We start from the raw sequence: 9461 nt of genomic DNA, 5'->3' as shown, positions 1-9461 counted from the left end.
GTTTGACACTATTAATGAGAAACCTTTGTTAGAACAATACTAAACATAAAAGCCTTCTGCATTTACAGTTGATTAAAGCTAGCAATTCAAGCTCATCCTTGAGTTAAGTCCAATCAATATAAACACTTGGGACTTTACACTATATATGATTATTTCTAATTCAGAAAGTACTTACCAAGATGGCATTGCCATATTCATGTTCAGAGAAACTGGCATAACTGGCCTAGAAATTGAGAAATAATATTGGCATAATTTAATACAAAAGGTTTGTTAACATAAGAACACACACCAGATAACTATTTCTGCATTGCTGCAAGATTTCAGGTTAGTTGTAAAGCTAGATGTTTCCTATATTTTCATCCCATTTTTAAAGCATGACCAGTGTCAGCTCTCTCATTTTTAAAAATGAAGGTAAACATGAGTGAGACCAATTTTGGTCTTTCAGAAGAACTACAATAGGTTTTGAGGCAGCAGATGAAAATAATTAGTAGCACAGCGACTTCCTTAAGAACAGAATGAAAACCCTGAGAGACTATGAAAAGCACAGACAATAGCAGCATACGAATGGTACATAGAAGACAAATTGGCTACTTTTACTGTATTTACATGCCCTCATGAAAATTCAGAGGCAACAATGTCGAAGAACCACAGTTATTAGCACAAGTAACTATTCCTCAATTGGCCTCTGCTCATTCAGACTTATGGGAGTCTAGCAAACAGCAGTGTTGTATCATATTAAAGAAGTTCTGTATTAAAATCACAAATGAGTTTGGTTCCCCATAGTTTAAATTCCAGGGTATTACTAATTAAGAGGTCTCTTGGTTTTTGGTACTGTTTCTCTCCCTCTATGTGTGAAACTTGCAAGCTGCTAATTGTGTTAGTACATTCTAAAACAGAGTCTGTTCTCAAAGCAATTCTTTGTAACGACAACTACTCACACAGAGAGAGACTCAAAGCAATACTCTGTAACAACAGCACCCAGAGACTCCCCGCCCTTTTGTTGTATTCATCTCGCTTTATTAAGAATTGTGATTAAAACAGAGTTCGAGGATGTATGTGGATGGATGCTTGGTGTGGATAATAACCGAATGATCAGGGAGGTGCCAGCCTAAGAATCCAGTGTCCATCGGCTGAAGAAGGCGTCAAGTGGAAATAACCAGAGGACCCCCGGAGGGCAGACTGGAATCCACCCAACAGCCTCAAGGATGGGAGAACCAAAGAACAAGATAACATCTGGCAGCACGGAGCCGTCAGGAATGTGCCATCTGCTAATTGATTCAGCAACAGAATGATGACGCAATTCCCATAGACTGGCATAGGAAGAAATTCCTATAAAAATGGACTCTAGAAAGTGAGAACTTTGGGGTCTGATTCTGCAAACCAACTTCCAGGAGCAGCAGATGAGCATATGACAAGGCCCTGCTCCCTCCTCATGTCCAGGCCACCTGGCCAGTGGCTTGGCGTGAGCAACTCTAAGGCTGGTAACTATGATAACAACCTTGCAGAACCTGTGTGTGTGTGTGTGTGTGTGTGTGTGTGTGTGTGTGTGTGTGTGTGTGTGTGTGTGTGTGTGTGTGTGTGTGTGTGTGTGTGAATGTGTGAATAAATATGAAATTGAATGGAATGTTATAGCTATAACTAACTGCTTACTATGATTCTTTCTGTATTCACAATAAATGTGGCATTTTGCCTTTTCCCCTTTAATAAGATCCTGCTGGTTTTTATTTTATTGATATAACAGCAGAACCCCCTGAAAAGTGATTTAAGAATTCTAATTAAACATATTCATAGAGCTCAGCAAATGCGGATATCCGCGGATCATTTTTGTGGATTGTGGATCGGCTGCAGATACAAATTTTGTATCCGTGCAGGGCACTACAGATTCCATCTCCCAAAGCAAACGTCAGATCTAGATACCAATTTGAAAGCAGTGATATATAAATGGATGTACAGAAATCCACGTAGTAGCCCAGCTAGTAGTTTATGATGGAAACATTATGGAGACACATCATTGATACTTTTGTCCTAAGAGATTGAGTCGTAAGACCCTGAGGCACTCTCACCCTAGCTGAGTCATAACAGGTCTCATCGTACAACCTGTTCCACTTTGCAACTCCTAAAGTGGAAATGGTATTTTCTTTATGCTACAAGAAGTCTTGCTGACTTCCTAAAGTCTTCAGTTCTAGCTATATACATTTAAAAAAACCCACACACACACAAAACTGCAAAACCCTTTTTACATGGGGGGTATGGAGCCTTGTTTCCTCCAGAAAATAATGAAGTTTTGGAAAGAACTATGAGATTGTCTCATTCACACACACAGCTTCATTTTTTCTATATATTTGAAATGAATTTGTAAGAAGACTGTCTCTGAAGAATATGGTGAAAATAAGATCAATTATTAAAGCTTTTGCAACTGTCTCCTCACAGAGGTAGTCATGCTCTCTTTAGTAAAAAGAAGAGTCCCGTTTTAAGGGCTCAAACATGAGTCCATCAGCCTTGTCAATAACAAATTAAGATTCCATCATGGAACTCGTTCTCTGACGCACAAGAAGAAGTTAGGATACCTGAAAGGTCTGGGCTGCAATGGTGTGACACCTGAGAGACAAGCTGAAATGGCAGGTAGATTCACTTACTTGAACACAAACCGATGGCCCTCTTCCAAGTGAAAACTTCAGCTATAGCAAGGGAGCAGCTACAATAGTCTGTTCCAAGACTACAAACCTTTTTGGTGCCAAGAAATTCTCCAGACTCAATAGGTCAATAGATGCTTGATTAGTAGCAGGTTTTTTAAGACACCTAGCAATCTCCAGTCATTGAACAAAGATATAAACCAAAGTGTTCCTTAGAAGCCAAAATCAGCATAGGTATTAATGAAAATCTAGCACCAAAAGTTCAATTCTTGGACTCAATGAAATCTTGCTGCCTGGCAAGCCACCAACAGAATTCTCCAGCGCTGGGGTTGCATCTGACTTGCCTGGCAGCATACTCTCTTCCAGTGCAAGGGCAGACAGCCACTCATAGGTCAGATCCAAGGACTGGATACTCAGGACTCATCAGCTAAGGCCCAGGGCCTCTGCTGCCAATTGGTGCAGGAATTATGTGTGACGGTCCTACTTACCAAACAGTAATATGAGGAGTGGGCTTTCCCAGCCTAAAAGAGAGCTGGTGTGTACATCCACCACTGTTTACATGGAGAAGCACAATGCACAAAGTTTAAACCCCAGTCTTAGCCAAACAGGCTTCCAGGGGTTTGATAAACAGCAAAGCGCCCAGAATAAAAATGAACTATAACACAACACTAACACTAGAAATAAAGAGTCTTGGATCTGAAATCCAAAAGTCACTCTGGGCATGGAAAATAACATCCTTACATCCATAACTGTCTAAAGAAAGCAAGAAATTAGGGACACATGCTTTTACAAGCTTGGCTCCAAAAGTTCAATTTCACATGAAGTCCTTATGATGTCCTGGTTTCCATGAAGTTTCTAAAGTTTGGAACCACAATAGGAGCATCCCATAGGCAATATGTAGAGGCCACCTCAAAAACGACCAGGGACACTGATGAAATTGAAAGGCATCAAATTTAAAACGGATGAGGATGATACTGGTCAGATTTTTTTTTTTTTTTTTAAAACCACACACCGCATAATTTAACAGTGGACTTACTGTCACAATGTGTCACGGCCAAGTGCTGAATTAGGCATTTATATGCATGAGAAAATAGTTTCAGACAGGTTTTACAAGTGTTTGCAAAGGACATAGACACCTATGTTTCAGGAAATAAGCCAGCTGCTAACAATTTAAGAAAATACTTCCAGCGTGAAGATTACATCTTAATTGTCCCTTATGTGGTTTCTTCCACATTCCTCTGAATAATGTGGTAGTGGCAACTGTCAGACAGAGGAGGCTATTACAGATAGCACAATGATCTGATAATATCATAAAAACTGCCATATGTTTTATTATAATGTTTGGTAAATTGAATCCCCCTCATCCAATTCTGCTCGTGTGCCGTGCTGCACCTCACCGCACCACCTGCTAAAATTCTGAGAGCATGGGAAGATAAAGAGATAAGAACCTCCCATTCTTTCCCCTCCTCTGGAGAGAAAAAAAAAAAAAGCTAGCCACTAAAGAATGGGAAAGGCAAAGAAGCAGGGCTGAGATCACCATGTGTTCTATGACAGTGGTAAAAACACTTAGGTCTTGCCTATTCTACAGCCTCCACTATTTCCAACACCACTGATAGAACCCATAGTTCATTATGGTTTCACTAAGTTTGCCACTGTAGGTGCAGATGTATCTTTAGGTGCCCCCCTGCCTCTGATCACTTCCATGTCAGACTCCGCTTTGCCAGGTGAGAAACTGAGACACCTTTACTTCAATCCACAGGTTTCTCTCTCTACCGCAATGAAGGCGGGAGATGAATTGTTTGTAAGAGGTGCTGAATGTGGGCCAGGAAACATAGCTATCACATTTTAAAATAAAAGAGCAAAGGGCCAGCAGGGAAGCGAGTACTGAGAGTACTGGGCTATCATTCAGATGGCTCTGCAGATTAGTTCAAGGGGTTGCCTTTACTATATACAAACCAGATGCTGAACTCCACAACAGCATTCAGCCTTTCCCCGCAACACTGCTACAGATCTCTCAAGACTGCTGCTGCTTAATGCAACATGGGATGCCTCTCCACTACTTTTGCCCTAATGAGGCAAGATGCTCTTCTTCCCAGAAAGAACAGTTAAGTCATAGGATGGACACAGACAATTTGAGTTTCTCTTAAAATAGACCAAGATTGGTCTTTTACTCACCCTGATTTTCAGTGTTAAAGAGATGCAGGCTACAGTTTAATGCCTTGTTTACTGGGTAGAGTCCCGTTACTCCTGACCAAATTCTGCACAGAATTCATATGGCCTGCATTTTTTTTCTGTGTCCCCCCGCAGAAAAATGCAAAAAAAATCTCCCGGGGGACATGTGCCTGTTCCCTAGCAGCCCAGGCAGAGCATCTGGAGCAGTCTCAGAGATGGGGGAGAGGGGCTGGGCGTGCCTGTGTGGTTGATCACCGTTGGGTGGGGAGGTGGGGCTGGGCGTACATGCGTGCCAACAAGCGACAGAGAGAGAGAGAGAGAGAGAGACTGACTGTTCCTCGCTTGCCACTGCAGCTTGCTGGCACGGAAGGGTAGGACTTTTTATTATGCACGAGGCAGACTAGAGGCAGAAATGTAGCAGCCTGCCTATTAGTTAATTGATCTCATTCTCCGAGGCACAAATGTACCAGCCTGACTGTGTAGTGACGTTGTTAATGTTCCTATTGTTAGTTAGCTGTTCCCATTCTCAATCAGTTCCCCCAGGATCATAAAACTTGTGAGAGTTTTAAGGCTCCTACATTGCCAGAGTGATGTAAAAGAGTCTTATTATAAATGACAGTGAAGATGTATGTGCTTTCTCACTTTTTCCTGTGACAAAGTGGCAAAATGGGGTTAGATTACAGCTCAGGATTTATTTCACTTACCCATAAAAAAAATTAAAGCAAATAAAACATTTACCAAGCAGTCAATAAAACATCTGGACAATCAGAACCAAGCACTTCCTGAAGTACCCAGCCAGGTCCAGGAAAATGATTAGCACAGGGGTGGACAAACTTTCTGATCTCAGGGCCGCATCTGGGTATGGAAATAGTATGGCAGGCCATGAATGCTCATGAAATTGGGGTTTGGGTGCGGGAGGGTGTAAAGGCTCTGGCTGGGGGTGCAGGCTCTGGGGTGGGGCCAGAAATGAGGAGTTCAGGGTGCAGGAGGGGGCTCCGCGCTGGGACAGTCTGTGTGGGGGGCGAGGGCTCCGGCTGGGGGTGTGGGCTCGGGGGTGGGGCTGGGGATGAGGGGTTTGGGGCGCAGGAGGGTGCTCCAGGCTAGGACCGAGGGGTTTGGAGGGTGAGAGGGGGATCAGGGCTGGGGCAGGGGGCTGAGGCGTTGGGGACTGGCTCAGGAGTGCAGGCTCTGGGTGGCGCTTACCTCAAGCAGGTAGGGGCAGCGTGTAGGGGCAGCGTGCGGAGCCCCCTGGCTGCCCCTATGCGTAGGAGCCGGAGAGGGGACATGCCACTGCTTCTGGTAGCCGCATGGAGGAGCCCCCGACCCTGCTCCCCAGCTGGAGCAGGGCAAGCCCCAGACCCTGCTCCCCAGCAGGAGCTTGAGGGCCGGATTAAAACAGCTAGCGGGCCTGTAGTTTGCCAACCCCAGATTCTCAAAACTGTATGACTTTCTTTTTTCTTTTCTTTTTTTTGGGGGGAGGGGGGGTGGCTGTTTGGTGTTCTGTAATGTAATTTAAATGAAAATCTAGGATTAGAACTGGAATGCAGGATATTAGTTACCAAGTGTTTGTAACTTAACTTTCATGTGTTTAGGAAATGCTGAATAGTTATTGTGACTTTTTTCTATACTGTAGTTTAAATAAATTACCAAAACAATTGAAACTGGTTTGATTATATTGCATTATTTTGACAAATAAAATATGCAGAATTTTGCAGAATTTTTTGGTGCAGAATTCCCCAAGGAGTATCTGATGCTTGCTATCAAGAATTTTAGTTGTCTTTTAACGCAAGGTAGCTGAGAGAAATAAGCAGAAGGGCCAGCTTTGTATGACTGCCATCTCTCCAGACTCCCCCAAAAAGGGCTTTGCAGAACACAGCAGTAGTCCACAGACCAAGGTTTGAGAACCTTTATACTAACTACATGAATAACCAACAGTGTGCATTTTCTATGACAAAGGAGTGCATACAATTCAAAGATAAGTAAATATCAATTCTTAAAATTAGCTTCTCACAAATATTCATGCTGAGTAAAACCTGGCCATTCAAAAGCTTGCAAAAAGCAGAGACTTACACGAATAGTCAAATTGAAGTTAGCTGATGAATTTGAGCAATTTTCCAATAATTTTCTGTTTATTCACTCAGATTAAGTTATTTGCAATGAAGCAATACACAAATCAAAACTTGGTGTGCTTAAGTAATTCACATCAATACTTCTTAAACTTTTTTTTAAATAAGCATATATCTGCACTTTTTCAGTAAACAGATAGCCAGTAGTCAACCGAAGTGATGAGTACCCATAAATCCCACTGATTTCATCTTTCCACATTTGTCTAATGGCCTTACAAAATATAATCTACATCAGGGATTGGCAACCTTTCAGAAGTGGTGTGCCAAATCTTCATTTATTCACTCTAATTTAAGGTTTTGCATGCCAGTAATACATTTTCACGTTTTGAGAAGGTCTCTTTCTATAAGTCTATAATATATAACTAAACTATTATTTAAGGTTTTTAAAATGTTAAGAAGCTTCATTTAAAATTAAATTAAAATGCAGAGCCCTCCCCCCCCCCAGAGCAGTGGCCAGGACCCGGGCAGTGCGAATGCCACGGAAAATCAGCTCGCGTGCTGCCATAGGTTGCCTACCCCGATCTACATAGTAGCCTTGCATTTGAAAACAGTGAAAAACCAGAAACAACATAGGTATTTTCAGGAAGCTCACTCAATAATATGGTAACACCCCCTTGAACAGGAATATCTGATTAATGTATATTATTCCTGTATAATGTCTTGAAACAAAAGCTAACTGTTGTAAAGATTGTTTTGTTTCTCATATTTACATGGCAAGGATTTGAAAGCCTGTTAAAACTTCCTAAATAAATAGAAAAAAAGGAGTGAAAAAGACGACAAAAGAAGTTATATACTTACGCATGTGGGCAAATATATTTTACATGTGGACTTCTGATACCTGCAAATGCTTCTGCCCAGCCATGTCTGTTGGAGAAAAGTATGTTAAATGGCATTTTCATGTGCTAGTTTAAATGTTAACTTTAATAGTTAAGCATTGTTGCCATAATGCTAAAGAGGGAGTGTCAGGTCATTACAGGTGACATTTCTAAAAGAACCTAAAACAAAATGCATTACCTATGTTAAAAGAGAAGTCCTTCCTTTATAACAAGTAGCAAACGCATCTAAAGAAAACTAGTTTCTTGTCCAATAGTAGTTGCTCACGCTCTCTCGCTCTCTCTCTAAGAAAGCATCTGCTATAAGCCTGTCAATGATACATTTACTGTGTCAGTCTATTCAAAGACACATAGACAAGGCCACAAATTCAATTGTTTTTAAACTTTTTTGAATATTGCTATAAAAAATTTCTATGCCGCATAAAAACAACACTAAAAAACACTTATAACAATTGTGGTTCTTCAGGATGTTTTGTGCATGTAGCTCTCATGCATGGTGTGGCTGAACCTCTTGCAAAAGAATTCCAAAGCTTCAAAAACAGCAATAAAGCAGGAAGGGCACATACGTGACTCATGTCCTCTCACCCCCTCTTCCAAGAACATAAAGGGCACCATGACTCCGGTCACCCCCTCAAGTCTTTCTCATCACCCAGAGTCTCACAAGGTGTCTGAGCTGCAGGAATGGAGGATGGATTGAGGGATTCACATGCACAGAACATCTAGAAGAACCACAGTTACTATTAGTTAAGTAACAGTTCTTTCTTCGAGTTCCTATGCACGTGGCTTCCACTCATGATTATTAACAAGCAATTCAGTGATCAAGAGGGTGGAAGCTAGGAGCTCATCTGAATAGACTGTAGGACACATCTTCCCCTTGTGTATCCGCTCTGGAAGCAGATACCAAGAAGTAATGACTAGCATACATATGCAAGTTGTTGCTCTGCAATTTTCCACAACTGGTATCCTACTAAAGCACATTTCTGAGGCAGGTTGTATGGAATGAAGACAGTTTGGACATGTCATACTTTCTCATTCCCCAGCACTCTGCACTATAAAGTAGTGTTGAAAGTATGCAGCTCTGGTAAATCAATATCAGTGATGATGGTAGCAGATGTGAATACAAATATTCAAACTCTTTAGGGGAAACTTGATACTTTTGTTCAGCTCTTTGAGGTTGCTGAGATATAGACTACTCCACAATCTAATTCCTTTGCAGGTTTAAGAATTCCCACATTAATAGGAAGGGCTATTCTGTCCTGAGTGGCAGGTTGCAAAATATCAGATAGTTTATCTGCCTTGTCATGAACCATTTCCAATGGAACGTTACTCCTCAGGGAATTGTACACCAAAAAATTGAAAATTCTGCGCACGTTTTAAAATTCTGTAAATTGTGTGTGTCAATAAATAAATGTGGCTCCAGCATGGCAGTGGGGAGCACAGGTCACTGGCTGCACTGAGGTAGGAGATCACTCTGAAGCCCTCACCACCTCCAGTACAGGGATTCAGCAGTGAGGCTGCACCTGACCCTGACACAGTGCAAGGGCTGAGCCTGACCCAGAAACACCTCAGGGCCCTGCCCCGCTGTGCCAGGCGCACCAGCTGTGGCTGATAAAGCTCAACCCAGCAGGATCCAAGTGTGGAGGGGCTTAGTGTGGGGTGGTCCAGGTGTGGGGTGAGAAGTTTCTGTGTGGGGCAAT

General features: G+C 42.1%; 1 protein-coding gene across 3 annotated transcripts in view; it reads right to left on the bottom strand.

The window, feature by feature from the left end:
• The window catches only part of LYPLA1 (lysophospholipase 1), a 46419-nt gene that overhangs the window by 18925 nt on the left and 18033 nt on the right, over positions 1-9461 (bottom strand). For all 3 annotated transcript variants that reach the window (XM_074944381.1, XM_074944380.1, XM_074944382.1), the window contains exons 3-4: positions 7730-7795; positions 176-223 (exon numbers count right to left, since the gene is read on the bottom strand). In XM_074944381.1, coding sequence (XP_074800482.1) covers positions 176-216 — 41 coding nt within the window. In that variant the 5' untranslated portion in view covers positions 217-223; positions 7730-7795. The remainder of the gene's footprint in view (positions 1-175; positions 224-7729; positions 7796-9461) is intronic.

Source organism: Natator depressus, chromosome 2, assembly GCF_965152275.1.
Source record: "Natator depressus isolate rNatDep1 chromosome 2, rNatDep2.hap1, whole genome shotgun sequence".
In the NCBI taxonomy this organism is placed as follows: domain Eukaryota; kingdom Metazoa; phylum Chordata; order Testudines; family Cheloniidae; genus Natator; species Natator depressus.
This window is presented reverse-complemented; position numbering and strand designations above follow the sequence as displayed.